The following is a 25,856-nucleotide window of genomic DNA, read 5'->3' on the forward strand; positions in this document are numbered from 1 at the left end:
GCACCGAGCCCAATGTTATCCTATGGGAGACCCGAGTATTATTCTGAAATGACCCCCGGCAGCATGTAGAAACCATAACAATGTAAATTAATAAAAAAAAACGTGCGTGTGTGTGTGTAAGCGTGTATATATATATATATATATATATATATATATACACACACGCGGAGTGGAGTGCGGGAGGGGCCATAGCCGAGCGGGGAAGTGTCGGGCTAAAGGCACGGTCATGCTGTGAGGGCCGGCCAATCACTGCAATTCCACAAATAACCGGGCTGTGGCATTGCAGTGGTCTGCCAGCCAATCCCTGCATAAGGGCTGGCTCTAAAAAGAGCGCCAACATGCAAAGATGAAGACCACGAGTACAGCACGAGTATCGCGAAATTACTCGGTCCCCGCCGAGTAGCCCGAGTACAGTGATACTCGTGCGAGTACCGAGTAGTGACAAGCATACTCGCTCAACACTAGTAACAATACGTTGGGATCATGGGATCTAATCGCTCTTTTTATACACCCTAAAATCTTGTTTCCTTTAGCAGCTGCTGCTTGACATTGATTGCTGCTGCTCAGCTTATTTGTAATGAGAATACTCAAGTCCTTCTCCTGTTCTGTAGTCCTGAGTTTATCTGCCCATTCTAACATCTTATCCAGATCTTTTTGTAATATTGTACTATCAAGGTCAGTTTTTAATATCCTACATAGTTTGGTGTCATCAAAGACTGACACTTTACTATCAATCCCATGCACAAGGTCATTAATAAAGAATCGGTCCTAGCACAGATCCCTGTGGCACCCCACTACTGACTGTAGCCGATTTAGAGAATGTTCCATTTATGACTACTCTTTATCTATCTTTTAGCCAATTCCTTACCCAGTTGCATATAGTTTCCCCTAGTCCTTGCTTCTGGAGCTTTAGTATAAGGCTATTATGTGGTACAGTATCAAATGCCTTTGCAAAGTCCAAATAAATCACATCAGCTGCATTAACAGTATCAAGGTTTGCACTTACCCCCTCATAAAACCCCAACAGGTTGGTTAGGCACGACCTATCTTTCATGAATCCATGCTATTTGTCAGTTATTATATAATTTTCTGAAAAATATATTTTTGCATGTCATCCCTTATAATGCCCTCAAAAACTTTGCACACTACTGATGTCAGGCTTCCTGGACGGTAGTTGCCTGGATCCACCCTCTTACCTTTCTTAAATATCGGTACCACATCAGCAATCCTCCAATCCTGAGGCACCAACCCTGTTACAAGCGAGTCTAAAAAGACTATTTAACTATTTAAAACCTATATCATCAGAATATTAAAGTATGACGTGCATATGGATGAAAACTCATCTGCTTTATTTTGGATGAAAATCCCGCTTTTTCATCTGCTCATCTGAACTGGACATAGAGTGCATATTTTTAAGGGTTTCCACATTCATGGTTTTTGTAGATTATTTGAAGTCAAAACCATAAACCGAAGAAACTTGTAAAGAACAGACTTAAGGCAAGAGTGGCTTGAAACATGGAAACATAACCTAAAAAAAAACCAAAAAAAAACCCTTAGCTGAAAAGTGACCGTTGGACAAATGTCATGTATGCAAAGCTGGGGTTCAGTCACCAAGTGTCTGGTATAAATCAGATTATGAAATCCAAGAAATAACCACAAAGAAACATAGTGAATCCACGAATGCTACTTCTAGCTTTTTATTTCAATGTGTTCAGCTACGAGAGCCAAAAATTTCTCCATTATCATCATTCAATGTGAATGACACAATACATGAGGGTCCAGTGCAGTAGGGGGACAGAGGGCTTGTTGACAAAATACCACATGTATCTTTTTTTCCGTGTGTTTAAGCATTTGGTTGTACAGTTTTCTAACCTGCTGAAAAAAAGGTACATGGCATAAAATACTATATTGCATACTATTTACATTTCAACATACAAGAGTAAATGGACCATTTTACAAAATACACAATACCTACAGATTAACTTAAGAAGCTTTGTGTAGGAATGCCCCATATCCATCTACTCTCCCTCCCCTCACATTCTGTTAAGACAACACAATATTGTGTAGAGCTGAACTTTAAAACACAGGGTATCGCTGTGGAATGACGGACGAATAAAAACTCACATGAAAAGAACAAAGTCCTACTAACCACATGGGAAGGTTCGCACCTCACCAGTAAAAAGAGAACCCTTGCATTTCTTTCCATTCTAATTATATCCAATCCAAGGAATTTTTAACATTACATGGAATGTTAATTGTGCAAAACCTTGATCTGCGGCAATTATCGTTATGACCTACAATTCATCAGGTTAAAGGTCAGAAGAACTGACTCTGCCCTCCAGTGTTCAACTGCTACGTACAATGACTAGATGAAAGTAACCTGGCCATTCCTAGCAGCCGTTACCAGAGAGTCCAACGAGAATTCTCCACTTCTGGGCATGCTGGGAATTGTAGTATTCTCAGTTTGATTAACCCTTAAAGCCTAATCCAATAATCGCTCCCGTAGCGCATAACTGGAAGTCATGTACTAAATGCATCTATTTACATGTAATGTATGGAGTTAATACTGAAATCTGTAGCGCTTACCTGACAAATACAGATCAGCTGTTCTTATAAATGCACAGCCCAGTGTGAAAATATTTATACAGAAAAATAAAACACTCAGATATACAGCTAGTAGACAGTAATCAGATTTTCAGGAAATTACCATTCTGCTCTATCCAGACCGTTAGTTTCTGCACTTCAACTCCTCTAAAAAGGAGCATAAAGACCAAGTCACCGTTTGTCTTGTTCAAGAGGAAACTCAAAGTGGAACCTTTGAGCCCATGTTTCTACAAGGACATGGCTTGCCAACAAATCCATGTTCACAGCCAGTAAGGAATAAGGGGAAAACCAAGTTTGCAAGAAGACCCGATTATAGGCTTCCTCTGGAAACCGCAGCAAGATAAAACTTCCTGTAAGTATGAGTAATGTCATTCCCTTAGAGGAAAACCCAAGTGACCCATGCAGGGATACTACAGAGTTCACCAGTAGAGGTTTCGGTCTTGTTCACACGTACAATGGGAGAAAATAGATTTAAATGCTCTTTTCCACAGCTTCAAGGAACCATTCAGCCAGAAGTTTCCAGAAGAGAACGTTATCCTCGCTTATAAGCCATGTATGTCATTGATAGGGGATCTACAATTGAGGTTAAGTCACATAATCCAAACTTCACTAGGTCCATTAATGCTCGTTGATTTGTGGCCTGTATAGAGTAAACTTTGAACGATTCCATTTCTTAGGGAAGAAAATCTTGTTCTATAGGTAATTGGGTAATACTTTCACACATGAGCAGCTTTTCTAACCACTGCTTGTTCCATTCCAGGAGACAGTCATGGTCACATTGGTGCTGGTAATCACTGCATTACAAGAGCTCCACATTCCACAGCAATGAGAACTTTGTCCACTCCCACAAGGAACGATGAACAGTTGTAGTGCTGATGATCACATACACAAAAGAAATGATCACTGGTATTGGCAAGAACGGCCTATTTGTTTACATTGGTGTCCATAATGGGGGCGCATTCAAACTCAGCTCCTGCTGGAATTCTGAAGTTCTTCTCGGAGCCATGTCGGCAGTGGTTGACCCAGTCTGTTCAGCAACTTGGATAGTTCTATGTTGTTTTCCCGATAAAGGTCTGCAAGGTAACTCCGGGACTAAAAGAAAACAAAAAAAAAAAAGAGAAATTTACATGTGTTCCAAATGACAAATAGTCAGTACTTATTCTACAAATTCTTAGTAAATCACTGGGGTGTATGAATTTTGCTTAAAGGGAACCGGTCGTGAAAAACATCACTAACCCGCAAATATGGCGTTAATCTGCAATTTATTAAGATTCTGAACTTTGCCGCCGCCCACACAGAAAACCCCCGCTGCCTGGAGGAAATTAGCTTTTTTCCCTCCTGGCAGCCGCTGGCTGTTGGTAATAGGGGTGTGGTTGGCGCAGCTTCAGTCACAGCTCTGTGCATAGTAAGCAGCAGCTATAACTTCTCCCTCCTCACACTGACTGACAGCCGGATCAGTATCATGCCGGCATCTCTGGCATCCCTCATAGTGTGGACTTATTGTGCTTGTACACAACATACCGAAGACTCCATTTCTGGGTATCTGCGACCTTTGCTTTTTCCAAGGCATTTGGTTTTTCCATTATCTATCATCTGACACCAAAATCCTTTTGCTTCGTCATACCTAAGTGAATAAGACATGTTGGTCAGTGTACAGTACCCATCGATTAGTATTCTGTGTAACAAGACATACAGTGCATTGAAAAAGTATTCATACCTTGTGAACTTTTCCACATTATTTTTTGTTACACACAAAAACTTAAAGCATAACCGTCATTTAAATTTTTATTTCATAAATCAATAACACAAATGAAAATAAGCAAGTTTGTAATGTATCTTATCAGACAGTTTGCTTCTTTCTCTGACAATATTGATCAGTCATTATCAAAATTCTCAATTCTAAGGTAAAATCTATATTCAGTGAAGACTTTCCCATTACTGAGATAGGAGATGGCGGTTGAACCACACTGAAAGCCGCCAAGGCTGTGAGTGTGGGGATTTCTGCATGTGGCACTCATATTCGATACTGAATAAATCAAGAGGTTTTGATAATTTTTTTTCATCACTTGCATATCAAACATGTCTATCGAGCCTGTGATTTCCATAATCCCATGACATTTCACTGTTGAGGAGTGTATATAACATGTGCACACACTTTTCATATTTACAGCGCTGGTCTGGTATCTCTTGTACAGAAACAAATTCTCCTTTTAAAAGAACTTTCTGAAAGAACAAAACCTTCCTTGTGAAGCCAAGTGACTGAATGAAAGAGGTGAATTATAGAGGAAGTGGACAGACTAATGTGTTTACGTACGAACACGAGCATCAACACACCACGAACCTGAAATGTGTGATGCACAACGCTTGATGCTGGGAATAGCACTGCCTCTATTACCCACCCCTAAGAATTGCACAAGTGTTGCCTCTTTACTACATTACAATACAGATGACCATGACATGCATGAGCAAATGCTAAAACAAGTCAAGGTGCTCACAATCTGACCAGAGACATAGGTAGCCATACACCTGGTCATACATCCCAATTGCTTGGTATCGGTACACAAGCATTGCAACTTGTTCAATTACTTCTTGATCCTGTTATTGAAACTTACTTAAGGACCTGTGTGTAATTGAAATGTGGTGTCACTCCCAAGAACTTCTGGACTCCATCCATGGCTAGAGATGGGTTGTTCCGCAATTCCTGGCCATCAACTATATGAAGCTGTTGGAAGTTTAAAAAAGAAAAAGAAAAAAAAACAACATCATCAAGCCATATTCACTATGAAAGGCTGCCCACAATTCTGTAACAGGTTGGGAGAGAAATGGAAGGGCCAGGAGTCGGCAATGGCTGAAAAGCCAGAAGGGATACTAATGTATGAACAGCCTGTGCCAGCGAGCTCTGATGTTACCAGTTCTCTATTCACTGGAAACGGCAGTGCTCGGCATAACGGGCGACACGTAACAAAATAGTGAGAACAAGCGGAGTCCAATGTTTATGTTCTATAGAGCAGCAGCACCAATAAAAGTAGTCCGCTGCATAAAAATAGACGGAATGTGTTTGCTCGTTGCCTTGGTGATGTTCTCGATGACAATATTCATCCCGCTCAGAGTGCACTGTTCACTTCATCCTGGAGGGGACAGTCATCATGCTGCCGTCCTTACAATTCAATGCACACAGGCGAGACCCCTTATTTATCAGTGGCTACATCTCCTGATGAAGCCAGTTGGTGGCGAAACACACCTTGAGGTGCTAGTGCACCCCTCACCCCTGTCTTCATTTTGTTGGCACATCATCTCACAAGGTATGTGTCAAATAGGCTCGTTGCCTTTTACCTCATGCGATACATGATGTCTTTTATCGTAAAGATACTCCTTAGCCTATGTGTTTTTATGGCTATAATATTATCATAACTATATTTATTGCCATTTACTTACTGGTATATTGTTTTCAGCATTCATTGCGTCATGTGTAATTTAATTGATATTAATTACTACAGTTTTTATTTTTTGATAGTGCCATATTATCTTTGGATACAAACAGACTCCAATATAAAATGAGGGACAAGGGTTTCTATGCCCTCTGTATTAGGGATATTTATGGTATCTTTATGGGCCTTTGTATCATTACTGTCTCCGATATTTACTATTTCTATATTATATTTTTATGATAATGTAATTATTTAATACATTTATTTTTTATTCTTCATTATGCAGATTGTGCTCTCTTATTTTTTTCTTTTGGGTAAGATCAAGTAGCAACTGGTTTCTGCACCATTAGGTCTTTTCATAAAGAGGGTTTATTTATTATTATTACCGTATTTTTCGGACTATAAGACGCACCTGACCATAAGACGCACCCTGGTTTTAGAGGAGGAAAATAGGAAAATAAAATTTTAACCAAAAAATATGGTCATGACACACTGTTATAGGGCAAGGATCTGCTGCTGACACTGTTATGGGGGTAATGTTCCCAAATTCTCTACTAAGGTACCCCATTCTGATAAGGATCCTCCTGCCTTGTATATGATCCTGCTCATATACCCCCCATCCTGCTAATAATATACCCCCCCATCCATCCTGCTCATGATATGCCCCCATCCATCCTGCTCATGAAATGCCCCCATCCATCCTGCTCATGAAATGCCCCCATCCATCCTGCTCATGAAATGCCCCCATCCATCCTGCTCATGAAATGCCCCCATCCATCCTGCTCATGAAATGCCCCCATCCTTCCTGCTCATGATATGCCCCCATCCATCCTGCTCATGATATGCCCCCATCCTGGTAAATGGCGTGTATCCTGTGGCACAGGAAAAAAAAAAAAAAAAAAAAACGTTTATACTTACCCTTCCTCACTCCCTGAAGCACCGATCTCTGTCTCAGCTGCAGCGCCGCTGTGTGGAGCCGTCACCGGTGTCTGCAGCATCGCGTCTTCCTGTTTGTGCCGGCGGTAAGCTGATCGATTCTGGTGGATACTAGCGGCGCGCACAGCGATGACGTCATCGCGGTGCGCGCCGCTAGTGTCCAGATCAGCTGACCGCCGGCACAGACAGGAAGACGCGATGCTGCAGGGGGGTGGCTCCACACACGGTGACGGGTGAGTACACCGATTCACTGCACCCCGCGCTGATAATGATGCACGGGGGGCAGTGAATACAGCCGCACATGATCACTCCAGGCTGTAGTTGCCAGGGGTGATCACGGTCGGCTGCTAATTATGCACGCACCCCCGCCTATCACCCCGCCCACCTGTCAGCGCCGGTTTCGCTGAGAGATGATGGGCGGGAGGATGGGCGTGCATATGTAATGAGCGGGCCCACGTGGTCACGGCAGGCTGTTACAGCCTGCTCGTGCCGCCGATGACCCGCTGCACAGCGGCACCCTCATTCCCTGCAGCCTTATAGTCAGACCATAAGACGCACCCCCCACTTTCCCCCAACATTTGGGGGGAAAAAAGTGCGTCTCATGGTCCGAAAAATACGGTATTTATTATTAGAACATCATTTATTCCATGGCGCTTTACAAGTGAAAGAGGGTATATGTACAACAATTATTAACAATACAAAACAGGCAGGTATAGGAGGAAAGAGGACCCTGCCCGCGAGGGCTCACAGTCTACAGGGAATGGGTGAGGGTACAACATGTGAGGACAGAGCTGGTTGCGCAGTGGTGTACTGGACTGAGGGCTATTGTAGGTTGTAGGCTTGTCGGAAGAGGTGGGTCTTCAGGTTCCTCTTGAAGCTTTCCATGGTAGAGCAGAGTCTGATATGCTGGGGTAGAGTGTTCCAGAGTATGGGGGAGCCCTGTCCATATGTTATACAAGCGCATGGCTGTAATAGAAGAGAGACCTCTATGGCGGAAATCAGCCATCAGGCCACTCACTGGGGGTTAGAGAAGATGGCTTCTTTACCCATTCCAGAATGAATAATAACGATAAGAAGAACTTGATTTCCCTTTATCTTTATGGGATTGGACTACACATCCTATTTTGTTAAATGATTAGCCTATATACTACAGAATAAAGCACATCATTTTTCTGCCGCACTCACCTGGCTGGTTGGGTAGTAAGTTAGCCATCTCTCCAGGTGAGTAGCATACCAACCGGGTACCAGGCAGCGGCTCTGGAGGTTCCGCAGTTCTTGAGGAGCATGTAAACCAGCCATGATCACTTGAGCAAAGGAGTAGTTCATTGCTACTGGATCACTGTGTGCTCGCTGGTGCTAAAGAAAGATGAAAAAAATAAATCGTTCTTCACTTTACAGCAATGACATTTATAGGAGCAAAATTCTTCACAAACTCTTAAATCCAGCTCAACATAAATCCAGTTAATGTGATATAAAGAAATGAATCATGTCACTGTAATATATAAAATCCTGACTACTGGAACCCTACAATAGGCTTCATGTCCCGCTTTGCAGACATTGTTGATCCTCTCCAACAGGCCCAAGAGCAGTCATCTCCTTATTAATTGGCTGTTTATCTTCTACCACTGAAGAATATAATTCATTCAACACTGCAGAACTTTTAAGTCGCTAAAATTCTTTAAAAAAAAACAAAATTATGGCTCCTCTCATCCAGATGTAGACCCACATGTGCCAATGGGTTGTGTCTCGTATTGCAGCTCAGTTATGTTGCAAAGATTAGGACGGAGCTACAATCCCAGACACAACCTGAGGACCGGAGTGGTGCTGTGATAGGTGGAATGATAAAATGTTAATTATACCCCGATACAACCCTTCCGGTGAAGTCCAGGTGCCCGGGGCAATACCATCCCTATTCAGGAGAGTGGTGGATTTCTAGGTTAATCTCCTATTTTAATGGTTATGTTTAATGAGAGGATCAGGGGGAAGTTGTCTCCTTACGCTTTAAGTCTCTGATATAAAGGGCAGAGACAGTATTTGTCTGTATGATTATTTGTGACAGGCCCATTTTAATTATCCTTTTCTGCGGCTAACTAGAAAGCCAGACGGTTATTATAAGTGAGAAGCAGCACTCCAATGGACTTCATAAGTGTCATAGCTTTTCTAAGATAAGACAGAGGGAAGGAGAAGAATATTTAGATTAAGCATTTCCCTCAGGCAGTGGCTGCTAGTCACAGAACACATATTGCTCTTCTGGACGCCCAGGAAAAAGCAATTAACTTTGTTTGCGTCCAGAAATGATGACCAGGAATAGGTAAATCAATAAGGCAGATTAGCTGAAGCCCTGCAGACAGTCCCAGGCCCGGCATGTTGTAGATTCAGTCTAATGAGCTTTCTCTGAAGCCACAAGCTGGTCACTGAGGCCAGTAATGAGTGAGAACGTCTGAAGCCACCATGCCACCCAACTATTAACCTTTAAGGACCTTCCCTCAAACTGAAATACTAGACACCCCGGGGGCCACAAGGAGACGAACTGTAGAGTCCCCAACATCCAACATAAACCCGATAATCAACCTCTGTGTCTGATTCTCTCTATGATAATTTTCTATATAAATTGTGCTCACGCTTGGGCCATCCTTTGCCAAAACATTGACTTGTACTCCATTCTTGTGGCACAAAGTATGTATCTACTATATTGAGGACTAGTACTGTGAAACTCACATGGGTCTATATTCACTATATGTGCTGTACTATTGTGTTTTTAAAGCTGGGGCCACACGAGTGTGAGTGCATTGGATGCGATATGCTAATGACCCTCGCTTTCCACTGTCCTGCGAGTGTAAGCCGAGTGTCATGCCACTGTGATGTTATCCTGCGATCGGATCACAGCTGCGGATGAGAGGGCGGGCGCTCCGGAGGAGAGGGAGGAATTAATTTCCCCATTTCCTCGACTGCCAGCTGATGCGATTATCGCACTGAACTCCGGTGTAATCCGAGTGGAGTGCGATTTTTCACTCGCACCCCTAGACTTGTATGAGTGCGAGTGAAGATGGATCGGATTCTACCCGCAGCATGCTGCGATTATTATCTGGGTCCGATTAGCGCTGAAAAAATAATCACAGGTGGGAACGGCCCCACAGAGTAACATGAGTCTGAGTGGAATGTGATTTTTTTTATCACATTCCACTCTGGCTGTTTTTCTCGCCGTGTGTCCTAGGCCTAAAAATTTCCATTGGATAAGAATTGGTCAGTCTACCCAAAGCTTGTATCTAGCTAGTAAAATCAAAGTGCGGCTTGAATATCTCTATCTTATGCAACGTGGCACTTGCTCATGTCTAACATACCACACTTATTCACGTCCTACCTATACATGGGCCATCAGCTAAACACAGCAGTGACGCAGTTCCACAGTATCCACAGTTCCACAGCACTTGCTCATGTCTAACATACCACACATATTCACGTCCTCCTACCTATACATGGGCCATCAGCTAAACACAGCAGTGACGCAGTTCCACAGTATCCAAGTCTGTACATTTCTCCAAGAAAGACACATCTACATTAATATCCCTGAGCGTATCAGAGTAACATGATGTCTTCAGATAAAGTATGTCTGTGGGGGGGGGGTGTGGAAATCAAAATAACTTCACTATACACATGTCCCCACCTTTTCATGTCAAATAGAATTCAGGATGGTTCTAGAAGGGGTAAAGCCGCGCTGCAGTGAATGAGAGGAAGCTTCAAGACAATTTGATGGATGTGAGGGAATGTAATTTTGACCTGATGACGGAGATATCTACAAGGCGCATTGTTATAAAATCACCATCAAATTTTCTTGGAGTTTCCTCTTATTCACGGCATTAACCCTTCTACAACCATCCTGAATTCTATTTCCACATGGTGCAGCAGCAGCTGTCTTGACTATCACAACCCTTCAAGGCTCTCCCAGTGCTTTAACCTCTTCCTCTCACCTGGATAAGACCCTAGTTGTGCGCCATTGTCTTCCAGCCCTTTTAAGATCACCTTTTCACGTAAGAATACTAAAGTCAGGGTTTGGGATACGTTACTTATGTGCAAGGACTGTGAACATTATTATTGTGGTCATACAGTTAAGGTCCGTGCTTTTTAAATTGTGGATTAAATAATGTCAGCAATTATGTCTTTCCAGTAAATTCTCATTATATTCAATCACCAAACAGCAATAAAAAATGAAAAGTCTAGATTTGATTCACCAGAGTAAGTACCTGGTACCAAGAATACGCCCGATCAGCGGGATTAATCAAGATGACAATAATCTTGGCTCTGGGCAGAAGAGCGGCCGCGCGCTTCGGTACCACTTCTGTGTCAAAGTAATTTGCACTTTTCTCAAACATGAAGTCTGTGCTGGCATTGGAGGGCACGGGGAAAAAATCCATGTACCTAGAGATAAAGAAAGCAAATGGTTTAAAGGGTTCGCTCATTAGAGGGTTAAACAGATATCTGTATGGAGCACTACAACACATTTACCAGTCAATGCCCTTGTGATAGTTTACTCCATTGAAAAACTGGATTTCTTCAAAGGTGACTGGGCTCTGGAAGTTGCTGGTGACCGCGGGGTGCATGTTGAGGAAGGAGTACAGAGCGGTGGTACCTGTGAACCAATGACGGACAATTCCAAGATGATCTTTATCCTCCTGATCAGGGATAGACAACATGGAAAGTACATGGAAGTCCTCTTACCAGTCTTTTGAGGCCCAACAACAAGAAACTTGGGCAATCTGTCGCATGTCTTCTCCTTTGACCAGATATCCTTATGCCTCTTGTCATCACATGGGTTCTGTGTTAATAGATAATATGCATGGATTGTTTACAGTCATGTTAATCCCGACTCCACAACAAGCATTTCTGTATTCCCTAAATAGAGTGCAATATGAATAACTTAGCTGCTTGGAGGGGGTGCGATATTTGGTATGGCTGGACACATCTCTAGTAAGCTATGGGTAGCCATTTTCTTTGAGTAAGGTATTTTTCATCATTACCTCTAGCTGAACATACATGTCTAAGGTTATGGTCATATTGAGAGTTAACCTGCCCAGTGCCTGCACATTAAGCCCGGGAGGAAAAGAAATGTAATTCTCCCGGCAGTGTTTGGGTTTTAGTCATGGTGGTGGCGTTGGTGCGGGTTCAGTCACAGCTCTGTATATGGAGAATAGCGGCTGCAACTAAGTCCCCCACACTGACTGACAGACGCTCATCATTAGAGGAGGCTGTTAGACAATGTGGGGGGGCGCGGTTACCATACATAGAGCGATGACTAAACCCGCGCCGACACCTTCCCCTTGACTGAAACCCAAACACTCTTGGGAGGAGTTTCCTTGCGGCAGCTGGATGCACATCAGATGCCATCTGAAGGTGATCTGATTTAGGAAAGTGGTGTGCAAAGGAGGGATACACCTCTATCGAAGTACAAAATGGTTGATTTAATAAAGACCGTTTTGTACTTCGATAGAGGTATATCCCTCTTTTGCACACCACTTTCCTTCTTTTTAGTGTACTTATTTCTGGGTGTGTTGAGGTGATCCCTTGTGTTCAGGTTACCTAGTGGGATAATTGGACCCCACAGGTGGTGCCCTCCAATATGTCTTTTTTCTGCAGATCACACATTCTGAAAAATCACAGACATGTGAATGGCCCCACAAACGAGTGCCATCAGTGAAAACCACAAATAGCATTTGTACATGAAGAACGGAAATCTCATTGAGCCCCATGTCAGGAAAATGTATGCTATACCAAATGATTAGTGAGGACACAACTGTTTTTAGCTGGTGGGAGGACAGGTGCGCCGATCCCAAAATGGGCAAATGGTACTGTGGGGGCTATGAACTGTGGAATTTGTCTTTTACAGACTCCTTTTCCCTGGACACTCAACTTTCACGTGGTCTGACGTCATAAATCATCTGATTGGTACTCAAGAAAAGACAGATGAAAGATTTAGAAATTCTCCCAATGAACCGCCAAGATTGGCTCCCTGACGGATCTCAGTTAACCCGTTCTACAGTCAGTGAAACACAAACGATACAGGAAGCAAATGGTCCTAAATTTTTTATGAAACCCAATTACAAACATACATAATAAATGATTTTTAGTAAAAAAAATACTTTTATTTAAAGGGGAAGAAAGAGAACCACTGGACTAACCTGGTGGGGGACACCCTGTGTATGTCCATGAAGTGTTTGGCTATATTTGTATTTAGACTCATAAGCAAATATGTGAAGCCATAAAGCCCCTATATGTATAGGTTTAAATTATGAGATGGGGCCTTTTGCAATCTTTGGAAAGAAATTAGTCGGCTGCAAAAATAAAAACAAAAACTATAGTACAGTAAAAACATAAATCCATTGGCTTAAAGCTTAGAAGAAGGAACATTTTCTGCTTTCCTCTGAAAGGTGTTGAATAGATGTGACCTTTGGAATAGAGTAGATACAAATTGGGATGTAATCGCCATGACATGCCTGAACACCAAAGGCGGCGGTGGCGGAGTGTTACATAATCCGTGAATGCACTTACCTGCCACAGAGGGTTCTTCTCTTGGGGGAAGATCTCAAAATATTTCTTTGCCAGTTGGACAGGTGGCAGAGTCTGTAGTCTGAGGTTGGTCCAGCACTGCACAAACTTCACTAGGCTTTCGAATGTGTAAAGCCCCAGGCGGTCGTTGCCATAGTTAGAAAGATGTGTCATGAAGATGCTGATCTGTAACAGACACACACAGGGAATGCCATCTAGGTTAACTCTCCTAAGTAGAGCACTTGGCTGTATAAACACTCATCATTTATTAATGCGCCTTGCAGAGAGATAAAAGACAGTATATAGGGCGAGGTGCTGCAGGTGCTGTGGGATTCGAGACCTTGGTCCAATTTTCTGGTTATAATTCACATCCACTTGATGTAGTGCAGTCTTTTTTGACATTAACATGACATTACAGAGCTAGAGCCAGTGAATATTTCATGACCTCGCCATGGTGCGGTGCTGAATATTTCATTGGCGGGAGGAAGGATGGCGGCTTTCTGCCTCCCTTATCCCTGATAGATAGACCACTGATTCCCTTGCTTTGGATTCCAGCACAAGTTTCCACGTATCACAAAACTATAGAGTCCTCTCAATGCTGAAATTCAGACAAAACTTCCCAAGTCCTGTGTCTTACAGGGAATGTCGTGTATTTATTTTCAGAAATGATCTAGAGGGCTGTAGAAGAGTAATATGTGTAATCAGTTTTCAAATGTTTTTTAGTTTTTGACTTTTCTCCAGTACAGGCAGAACAGCAGGTCCCTTGTATCGGAGATCATTACTTGTGTATTCGTTTACTACCCTTCCTTACATCAACCTCCAGCACTCCAATAAAGCGGGACTAAATCCCACACCCTCTATTTATTCTGTCACAGTCTACACAGCAAAGCTGACAAATGAGAAGGCAGAAAGCAAGAATAATTCATAGTTTTTGCTACAGTGCCAGTGTGAGAACTGAAATATTTCAAGATTTAGTACACCAAAAACATCACGCAACCGATTGGCAGCTTTCTGTGTACAATGTATAGTGACAGAAAGATGCCAATCAGTGCTGAGAGTGTGGTTGGACCAGGAGCCATGAGATAACTAGTCCTCTAGTGATAATCTTCTGCTGGCAAAGAAACCCCCTCATATTATACTGAAACAGCATAATAAGTGATAAATCGCTGGAATCCGGGACTCTGCCCCTACATTATGGTGCTCTCAGATTACTTAGCAAAAACCTGGCAACAGATCCCCTTTAAATAAAAGATGAGGCAAAGTAACAGGTATCACTTACAAAATATCCATGCACAGAGAGCAAGTGCAATCTGTGCCCATCACTGAACTGGGGTTGCTCTAAAATCAAGAAGTATCATCATTCCTGTATTTGGTAATTTAAGCAAGTCCCATAAAGAATGACTAGAGGAGCGGGGTTCAGGTATGGCCCGTCCTCTATTCACATGAGACCTGTAGAGCCACGTTCATCTAGTTACTGGGGATCACAGTAGTTGTACTTTTTGAGGTAAATTATATATTATATATTATATATATATATATATATATATATATATATATATATATATATATATATATATATATATATATATACATATATATACATATATATATAGGAACCTCGCTTAACGAGTAACCCACTTAACGAGAATTTCGATTAACAAGCAAGGCTTTCTGTAAATTTGTAACTCGCTTTACGAGAAAGCTTTGCTGTACGAGCAAAATCCTCACCGCACACACTTCTGGTTCCGTACATCCACCGCGCTCTGACCCGCACTTGCAGTCCACACAAACACACACAAGCACGCACAAACACACACAAACAAACACGCATGTACACACATACAGTATTATGCTCACCTTACCTTCCATTCCACCGCTGGCCTCATGATTCTTGTAGTCCGCCGGTACATCGCGACGTCCTCACGGCGAACTAACTATACTAACTATAAGTTTTGTGGTGACAACCTTTTCTTTGTGCGCATTATTGGTTATTCTGGGCAGCAAGGACATACACTGGGGCAGACATGGTGGAATGGGGAGGAGAGAAGTTAGCGCTTTCGGGTGGGATTTGATAGCAGATGTCATTCTGTCACACATGGATCCAGAGCCTATCAAACCTGTGTACACATTAGTGTACTTGACTGGTTGTCAGACTGAATATCACATAACCTTTCAGTAGGGAATATATAGGTGTAATGCAGGTGGGATGAAATAAACAGTGAAACCAATGATTATAAGGAGAAAAGAAAAAACATTTTTTAGAGTGTTTCTTGAATTTGTCTTCCGTAGGTTCGGGTCAGTTAGGCTAGCCATCTCTGACCCTTGGCCAATCATAACCCTATTGCTGGGCCTTTAGCTGCCCTTCCGTGACCCACTTTTTGGAGGTACCAACCATTGCCAACTGGTAACACCACATAAGACCTGCCAATTGGAAGACAATTTGAGAAAAATTAAATGTTAGTTACTTATTTGGCCGGTTTTAACGCTACGGCTGATCTTTGCACATTTCCCTCCTATTCTACAGAATTCTAACACGGAAAAAGTTCAGGATACATTGGAATAAAAACAGGACAACTAATCTATCACAGACTGGGCCGAATGTCTGTTCTGCCTGACTACAATGGTATAATAACAATCCATAGCAGATGATATCCCCTGTACTTATATAGACAGGTGATTGCCAAGAGGTAACGCCATCTCCTGTCTGATCGACCAGCACAGTGGGAGTCTGCAAGAATAACGAAAAACAGCAGCACTAGATTTACATTTAATAAAAGCAATCAAGCAGGAACAGACGGGCACAGTCTGCTGACCACAGCGTACAACTACGCTTTTTTTTTTTCTTGCAACATTTAAAGTGCACCTGTATGGTATAAGCAGACAGACAATTCCTCAAGTTATGGGAACGCAGTCGAAATCTACTAAATGCAAACTGTCCATACCATTAGCGTAGGGAACCGGACGGACTACAATAGTAATACGGACATTGCATGTCTTTGTGCAGTGTCAGCAGCCTGCGGCCCCTCCGGATGGGAGCCGTGACCCTACAACTCCCCCAGCCCTATGGTAATCTGCCCGTAGCAATCACGCATTCATCGTCAGCCGGTGAGGACCCGCAGTAATTGGAAAGTTAGTGAGATTTAAGTCTGGAGTGGATGTGAGTGAAAGGACTGGAAATAAGACGTCTATCCCTCTGTACTTTACATGGCAGACAATGATTACTAAAATCTCACAGTCATTTACAAACTCATCCCCCATCTTTAATATAATTTTGGGATTAGCTCCCTGCAATCCCAAGTGACTATGAATCAGGAAAACTAGGTCCTTATCATCCTATTAATATTTAGCATCGCCATGGAAACTTTAGCAATGGAAATTCTACAGCTCCGAGGTTCCCAGTCTGCACTTGATATAGAGGAATGTCATCACTGAACTATCCATCGGATGTTTAACCCCTCACCCTCTTCCCTCAGCAGACAAGTATTGTTTTTTTGTTTTCATTTTTTGTGCTCCATTTGTAAATACTGTATTTTTCAGACTAAGACACAACCAGTTTTTGACAACAGAAAAAATAAATAAATAAATAAATATTAAAAAACTCTTGTGTTGTGAAGATGTAAAGGAGATAATGTCACTAACATTGGTGGTCTATGGTTGTGCTTGTTACTTAGTGATCTAGGGCTGTCACACTGCTCCCGTGGCCTCTCCTGGTTGTGAAAGTGCCCACCGCTCATTAGACTCATCTCATATTCACTGCTTTCCCCGCTCACCGGCGCCTATGATTGGTTGCAGTCAGACGCGCCCCCACGCTCAGTGACAGCTGTCTGACTGCAACCAATCATAGCCACCTTAGCGGGTCTATATAGTACAATACAATAAATAATTAAAAAATACGGCATGCGGTTCTCCTCAATTTTGATACCCAGCCAAGATAAAGCCTCACAGCTGGGGGCTGGTATTCTCAGGCTTGGGAGACCCACGTTATTGAGAGCCCCCAGCCTAAAAATATCAGCCAGCAGCCACCCAGATTTGCCGTATCCATTAGATTCGACAGTCTCAGGACTTTACCTGCCTCATCCTGATTGCCCTGGTGCAGTGGCAATCAGGGTACTAAGGAGCTAATTGAAGCCCATAGCTGCCACTAAGTCCTACATTAGTGACGGCAGGCGTCTATGTGATACCCTCCATCACTTATCTGTAAGTGAATGTAAATAAACGCAAACACCCAAAAAAACCCCTCTTTCTCAAATTTATTAACCCCCAAACACCCTTCCAGATCCGACGTAATTCACAAGTGGTTCCACGACGCTTCCAGCACGGCTACATCTGACACTCACAGCGAGCGGCCATAGAGCATGACTGCTCGCTGTGAGCTTCACGCAACAACTGAAGTGAGTCGCGCTATCATCGGTGACGTCACTCAGGTTAGCCGCTGCCACAGCTGGAGTCCTCCACCTGTGACAGCAAATCACCCGAATGACTTAAGTGAGCTATGCGATCTGAAGTGCCGTCACTTAGGTGATTTCCGGTCACAGCTGGAGTCCTTCACCTGTGACCACAAGTCAGGCCACGACACATACAGCCACACCTTGACAATGAACTCGGGTGAACCTCTTAGTCACAGCTGCGGGCCCCGCACTAATGCCTGTGTCGCGGCACTGACGTCAGAGGTTCACCAGAGTTCATTCTCATCGTGTGGCTCTGTCTTTGTCTGCTGTCAGCGGCCAGTCATATTCTATGGTGCCGCTGTAACAGGACAGAAACGTAGCAGAGCTGAATCACCGTGGGACCACACTCGCACCGTTAAAAACGCATGAGTTTTTTTGTCAAACGTAGTGTTTACAGTTGTCAGTCTGAGGGGGGGTGCATTTCTTTTTGTCAAATCTAGAAGGCAGCGTGCGGACATGCCATTAAGGCGGCAGTCAGGGAAGTTTGGCATTGCTGACCTTACTGACTACAGACTATAAGACGCACATACTTTTTAGTAAGATAATGTTTTGCTAAAATTTGTGTCTTCGGCCCCCCTGACACGTCAGTGATTCCGGTATGTATGACATCCGTTTTCATACATACCGAAGATATGGACATACACAGACCCATTAAAATCAATCTGCGCACACATCTGTATTTCACAAGGACGTGCGCCTGTGTGATCCGCATGGAGACAAGTCCGTTTTTCCACGACAGCACTGATATCACATGGATCACACACTGACGTGATCCATGTGACATGTACTGGAGAAAACACATGTCTTTGAAATAAAATTATTTTCTATACTCGCGTGTCTCCAGCGCTGCTGTCTTCGACGCTGCTGTGACTTGCTTCTGGGTCCTGATCATTATGCTCATTGCATATTCACTGCACTGCAGACCTAGAAGCAGCAGCAGCGCTAGAGACAGCAGCACTATGGACAGGTCAGTATAGAAGTTCATGCTGTCCGTGTGCTACATGTGTGTCACATGGATATCACAGGGACAGCACATGTGTGCCAAAAGCACCTTCAAAACAGCAGTGCAAAACACGAACATTTTTTCACGGACGTGTGAAGGGGCCTTATAGTTAGAAAGACACGGTAGTCCTGTTTTTTTATTTTTACCCTGACATGGAAATATTATTTCCGGATGGGTTGTAGTCTCGAATGACACATTTCATTTTACTAGAAAGAGTAGTGTTCCCACAAATGTAGTCCTCAAGAGCCACCAACAGATCAGGTTTTCAGGATTTCCTTAGCATTGTACAAATGATGAAATTATCCCCTGTGCTATATAAAGGAAATCCTGAAAACATGATTTGTTGGTTGGTGGCCCTTGAAGACTGGAGTTGGGGAACATTGATATGGAGTAAGGAAATATGGACAAAAAAAATTCCAAGTGAAGCGGTAAAAGCACAATTGTGCTATTGTTTTTTGGGATTTATTTATATAATTTGGGGCTAAAACAACATTTATGAGGAAGAAATTAGATTTTTTTTTATTTTCATGGCTCAACGTTATAAAATTTTGTGAAGCACCTGGGATTCAAGGTGCTCAACACACAGCTTGATAAATTCCTTGAATGGACTAGTTTCCAAAATGGGGTCACTTGTGGGGTGTTTCCACTGTTTAGACATCTCAGGGGGTCTCCAAATACAATACGGCGTCTGCTACCGACTCCAGCCAATTTTGCATTTGAAAACTCAAATTGTGTACTTCCCTTCAGACACCTGTCGGACGTTCAAATAGTAGTTTTCCACCACATATAGGGTATTGGTATACTGGAGATATTGCACAACAAATTGTACGGTGCACGCGCTTGTTACCCTTATAAAAATGCAATATTTGTGACTAAAGTAACATTTTTGTCGGGAAAAGTAAAAAGTAAAATTTTCATTTTTTCCTTCCACATTGCTTTAGTTCCTGTGAAGCATGTGACGGATTAATAAATTTCTTGGATGTGATTTTCAGTGCCTTGAGGGGTGCAGTTTTTAGAATGGGGTCTCTTTTGGTTATTTTCTGTCACATTTGTGATGTGATGTGGTCCCTAGAAAAAAACGGTTTTGTAAATTTTGTTGGAAAAATGAAAAATTGCTGATAAAACTTTTAACCCTTCTAACTTCCTAACAAAAAAACACCTACATTCGGATCCCCCCCCCACCCCCACCACTGGCCTTCCACCCCCCCCCTTCTCCCTCTTTGTTCCTCCTCTCCCTTCACCGATCTCCCGCTAACGTCCTCCTCCCCCCCTCCCTTTTTTTTTTCTCTTCCCTCTCACTCTCTCTCTTCCCTTCCTTCTCTATTATTCTCTTCAGGGGTCTCTCCCCCATAAGGGCAGCGTTTTGGTTTGGTCTGGTACATTTTGGTTTGGCTCGCCCTTATACCCACTGTTGTGTATCGGGCTTTCGCTTGTCAGCCTTTGGTTTATTGTGATCTGTTTATAAATAAAGAATTTAAAAAAAAAAAACAAAACCCACCTACATTTCAAAAATTATGCTGATTTAAAGTGACGTGGTAATTATTTATCAATTATTTTGAGTAACATAACTATGATTTAACCTTTTCCTATCCAATAAAATTTCCTGTTCTGACCATTGAAATAATTGGCTGCCAAAAATAGCACTATGCACGAAGTACTGCCTGCTATGCTTAGAAAAGGGACTTTCAACTCAGTGGCCCGCTAGAAGGGACTTAGGACAGTAAAATGCTTATGAATTATTGATATCCACTGCTAGGGGACAACAGAGCGTAATGGAATTTTTGGAATGCCCCCCCCGGGGGGACTCAGGACAGGAAAAGGTTAAGAGCATAAAAATTCAAAGTCTGAAAATTGTGACATTTTCACCAAATTTCTAATTTTGTCACAAATAAATGCAAAAAAAATATCATTCTAAATTTACCACTAACATTGAGTACATTGTGTCATTAAAAAGAAATCTCAGAATCACAGGGATCTACTGAAGCGTTCCAGAATTATTACCTTAGAAAGTGACATTGGTCAGAATTGAAATAAATTGGCCTAGTCCGGAAGCTGAAAATAAAAAAATAGCAACAAGAGGAGGAATAAATATCCTCCAAAAATTAAGCATTACTTACAGCAAAGATGGGCTGCAGTGTGTACATTGCCCGGATCGAAAACTAGTACTCTACCAGGATACAGCTAAACCCCCACTAAGTGGAGGCATCACAGGTGCAGGAGGAGCAAATCAAACACCTCCATGGAATGGAGGCGGGTGATTGCTGGATGATAAAACTGCACACTGATGGCTTGCATAGAGCGCTGTTCACACATGCAGATAACACAGTCACAAGCCCGCAGCCTATTAGGTGACGCCCATACTATTAGATCAGGCGGGCTGCCAAGCCGTACCCCACCTGTGTATCATGCAAAGACAGAAACTCTAAAATGCAAGGCCCAACAGAAAGGGGCCTGGCTGTATCCTGTACAAAAAAATGAGGTTTTTGTTGGTATTTATGGCCATAAAAACGGAAGCCTACAACCCTCATCACGGGACCTCATGTTTGTAGGTCCCTACACTAAATATAAAAATAGCAACAAGATGAATAAATATCCTCCAAAAAAGGGTTGTAGGCTTCCGTTTTTATGGCCATAAATACCAACAAAATCCTCATTTTTTTTTGTACAGGATACAGCCAGGCCTTGCATATTAGAGTTCCTGTCCGTGTGGTGCACAGAAAGTACAGCTTGGCAGCCAGCCTGATCTAATAGTATGGGCGTCACCTAATAGGCTGCGGGTTTGTGCCTGTGTTATCTGCATGTGTGAACAGTGCTCTATGCAAGCCATCAGTGTGCAGTTTTATCATCCAGCAATCGCCCCCTACATTCCATGGAGGTGTGTGTGTATGATTTGCTCCTCCTGCACCTGTGATGCCTCCACTTAGTGGGGCTTAACTGTATCCTGGTAGAGTATTAGTTTTTGGCCTGGGCGATGTACACACTGCAACCCATCTTTGCTGTAAGGCTGCTTTCACACCTCCGGTTGTAGCAGAGCCGGCCAATCCGGCTCTAAAACCTATGCAACGGATGCGGCGACAAAACCGCATCCGTTGCATACGTTTTTTACATGCAGCCGGTCCGGTTTTTGACACTTGCGGCAGACTACTGAGCATGCGCAGTGGAAAAAAACGCATGCGGCGGCTGGATGCGTTTTTTGCCGCAGGACACGACATGCGGCGTCCATAGGCATGCATTGCAAATCGCGCTGCATTGCGGTTTTTTTTGCGTTTTTTTTTTTTGCCAGGCAACGTTCCATCCGGCCACCGCATCGGCTAAATCTGCCGCATGCGGCAAAAACTGGACTAAACGCAAGGCCATGCGGCATAATACGGCACTAATGTAAGTCTATGCATATAAACCGCAACCGGCGGCAAAAAAAAAACGGTTACGTTTTGTTCTGCAAATCGCCAGATTGTTCTGCACAGGAAAAACCGGATGTGTGAAAGCAGCGTTAGTAATAGTCAGGAAGCTGAAAACAAGTTTTGAGGCAAAGGGGATAATTTTATTTTTTTTTTAAACTTTTTTCTATTCTTTTACTTTATTTTTTTATTGACCTTAGGGGACTTAAACATGTGATCATCTGTACTATATACAATACCACAGTATACAACTTCGGAACCGGCCTGACTGTTGCGTGCACCTCACCTTAAATCATCAAATCACCCCCATACCGGTGAGCTGATATTACTTTTGCTCTCTTTTTTTGCCCAAACTAACATCTGGGCCAGATCACGACACTAAGTGGAACGGTTAGTTTTTTGCAAAGCAAATAGTGGTTTTGAATGACAATACATTTTACCAAAATATACAATGAATAATGAGAGAAAAAATTCCGAGTGCGGTAAAAAAAAAAAAAAAAATAAAAATGCAATACTATGATTGTTACCTGAGTTTTATTTTTCACAGTATTCATAATGTTGTGAAAAAGACCGGAGAATAGGATTCTTCAGGTCAGTATGATTATGGCTATACCAAAAATGCTGTGTTTTTTTATATTTCTAATGAAATAGTAAAAAAAAAATAAATAAATAAAAAAAAAAAAAAAAATTGGGGGGAAATTTCCATTAAAGAAGTTGTCCAGTTACCAAAACTGATTTTTTTTTTTTCTGATAAATCTTGCTAATATGTGCCCCTCAACACATCTATTATGTTTTTTCAGCAAAATTACCTTTCATTGTGCACTAGCAGCACATGCTCATTGCTGGCTCCAGCTCTGATGGGGTTAATCTCTCCTCTGACTTCCTGTGTTTAGTTCCTACAAGTCCCAGAATTCTTTGTGGCTCTAGGGCGGTGTCTAGCTTATCTAACACACCCATTGTGTCTAATACACCCACTCTGCTCCCACCCAAACCCTCCCCCCTGCCTCTTCCCAGTGGATGTGCACTGAGATCAATTACACAGAGACAGCAGCAGCTCTACACAGCCAGGGGAAGAAAGTGTGTGTGCGCGCGTATATACAGTGTATGTGTATATACAGTGTGTGTGTGTGTGTGTGTGTATATACAGTGTGTGTGTGTATATATACAGTGTGTGAGTGAGTGTGTATGTGTGTGTGTATGTCATACTCACCTGTCTGCAGGGTCCCGGTGCCATGCCTGCTTCCAGCCCCTGTCTCGGTCCCGCCGCTTCGGCTGTGTGCAGTCTCCCCGGTGCACGCACGAAGCTTGCAGGACCTGGCGGTGGATAACCTGATGCAGTCACCTGACGCATCAGCTGATCGATTCTCGTGGTGTCGCCGGCTTTTTCGCGCCCGGCCGGCTATCAGCTGATCCTGCCGTCAGGGGACTTCATCAGCTGATTACCGGCAGCTCCTGCAGTGATGGGACAGGATCAGACTCTCATCCGATCGCTCCAGGAGCTGCCGGTAATCAGCACAGACGTGAGTATTTATTTATTTATTTTTTTTTTTGCACCAATGCATCAGCTGATTGTATAATTGGCTTTTATACAATCAGCTGATGTATGATGTGATTCACATCCTTTAACCTGACACATCATCTGATCGCTTTGCCTTCCAGCAAACCGATCAGATGATATTGGATCCGGATTGGACGGCGCGGGACCCTAACCCAGGATTACTGCGGAGGGGGGTTTATTTCAATAAAGATGGAGTCACTAATTGTGTTGTGTTTTATTTCTAATAAAAATATTTTTATGTGTGTTGTGTTTTTTTTTTTTTTTATCATTACTAGAAATTCATGGTGGCCATGTCTAATATTGGCGTGACACCATGAATTTCGGGCTTAGGGCTAGCTGATAATATACAGCTAGCCCTAACTCCATTATTACCCGGCTAGCCACCCAGCATCAGGGCAGCTGGTAGAGTTGGATACAGCGCCAGAAGATGGCGCTTCTATGAAAGCGCCATTTTCTGGGGTGGCTGCGGACTGCAATTCGCAGTGGGGGGTGCCCAGAAAGCTTGGGCACCCTTCACTGTGGATTCCAATCCCCAGATGCCTAGTTGTACCCGGCTGGACACCAAAATTAGGCGAAGCTCACGTCATTTTTTTTTTTTAATTATTTCATTAAATTCATGAAATAATTAAAAAAAAAAAAAAAGGGCTTCTCTATATTTTTGGTTCCCAGCCCGGTACAAATAGGCAGCTGGGGGTTGGGGGCAGCCCGTACCTGCCTGCTGTACCCGGCTAGCATACAAAAATATGGCGAAGCCCATGTCATTTTTTTTTTCTTTTTGCGTAAAAAACTGCATACAGTCCTGGATGGAGGATGCTGAGCCTTGTAGTTCTGCAGCTTCTGTCTGCTCTCCTGCATACACTAGTGAATGGAGGATGCTAAGCCTTGTAGTCCTGCAGCTGCTGTCTGCTCTCCTGCATACACTAGTGAATGGAGGATGCTGAGCCTTGTAGTCCTGCAGCTGCTGACTGCTCTCCTGCATACACTAGTGAATGGAGGAGAGCAGACAGCAGCTGCAGAACTACAAGGCTCAGCATCCTCCATTCACTAGTGTAAGCAGGAGAGAAGACAGCAGCTGCAGAACTACAAGGCTCAGCATACTCCATCCTGGACTGTATGCAGTTTTTTGCCAAAAAAGAAAAAAAAAATGATGTGGGCTTCGCCATATTTTTGTATGCTAGCCGGGTACAGCAGGCAGGTACGGGCTGCCCCCAACCCCCAGCTGCCTATTTGTACCCGGCTGGGAACCAAAAATATAGAGAAGCCCTTTTTTTTTTTTTTTAATTATTTCATGAATTTCATGAAATAATTAAAAAAAAAAAAAATGACGTGAGCTTCGCCTAATTTTGGTGTCCAGCCGGGTACAACTAGGCAGCTGGGGATTGGAATCCACAGTGAAGGGTGCCCAAGCTTTCTGGGCACCCCCACTGCGAATTGCAGTCCGCAGCCACCCCAGAAAATGGCGCTTTCATAGAAGCGCCATCTTCTGGCGCTGTATCCAACTCTTCCAGCTGCCCTGATGCCGGGTGGCTAGCCGGGTAATAATGGAGTTAGGGCTAGCTGTATATTATCAGCTAGCCCTAAGCCCGAAATTCATGGTGTCACGCCAATATTAGACATGGCCACCATGAATTTCTAGTAATGATAAAAAAAAAAAAAAAACACAACACACAGAAAAATATTTTTATTAGAAATAAAACACAACACAATTAGTGACTCCATCTTTATTGAAATAAACCCCCCTCCGCAGTAATCCTCGGTTAGGGTCCCGCGCCGTCCAATCCGGATCCAATATCATCTGATCGGTTTGCTGGAAGGCAAAGCGATCAGATGATGTGTCAGGTTAAACTACGTGAATCACATGACACATCAGCTGATTGTATAATCGGCTTTTATACAATCAGCTGATGCATCAGTCGAAAAAAAAAATAAATAAATACATAC

General features: G+C 43.0%; 1 protein-coding gene across 2 annotated transcripts in view; it reads right to left on the reverse strand.

Annotated features, from left to right (window-relative positions):
- Window positions 1-1,669: 1,669 nt before the first annotated feature.
- NDST2 (N-deacetylase and N-sulfotransferase 2) overlaps window positions 1,670-25,856 on the reverse strand; it is a 195,906-nt gene continuing 171,719 nt past the window's right edge. The window contains exons 7-14 of one of the 2 annotated variants that reach the window (XM_075348849.1): window positions 13,512-13,694; window positions 11,685-11,781; window positions 11,472-11,595; window positions 11,198-11,384; window positions 8,154-8,324; window positions 5,217-5,326; window positions 4,126-4,228; window positions 1,670-3,696 (exon numbers count right to left, since the gene is read on the reverse strand). In XM_075348849.1, the coding sequence (XP_075204964.1) occupies window positions 3,571-3,696; window positions 4,126-4,228; window positions 5,217-5,326; window positions 8,154-8,324; window positions 11,198-11,384; window positions 11,472-11,595; window positions 11,685-11,781; window positions 13,512-13,694 (1,101 nt within the window). In that variant the 3' untranslated portion in view covers window positions 1,670-3,570. The remainder of the gene's footprint in view (window positions 3,697-4,125; window positions 4,229-5,216; window positions 5,327-8,153; window positions 8,325-11,197; window positions 11,385-11,471; window positions 11,596-11,684; window positions 11,782-13,511; window positions 13,695-25,856) is intronic. The other variant, XM_075348850.1, reaches the window with a different exon arrangement.

The sequence above is a fragment of the Anomaloglossus baeobatrachus genome, chromosome 5, assembly GCF_048569485.1.
Source record: "Anomaloglossus baeobatrachus isolate aAnoBae1 chromosome 5, aAnoBae1.hap1, whole genome shotgun sequence".
Classification (NCBI taxonomy): domain Eukaryota; kingdom Metazoa; phylum Chordata; class Amphibia; order Anura; family Aromobatidae; genus Anomaloglossus; species Anomaloglossus baeobatrachus.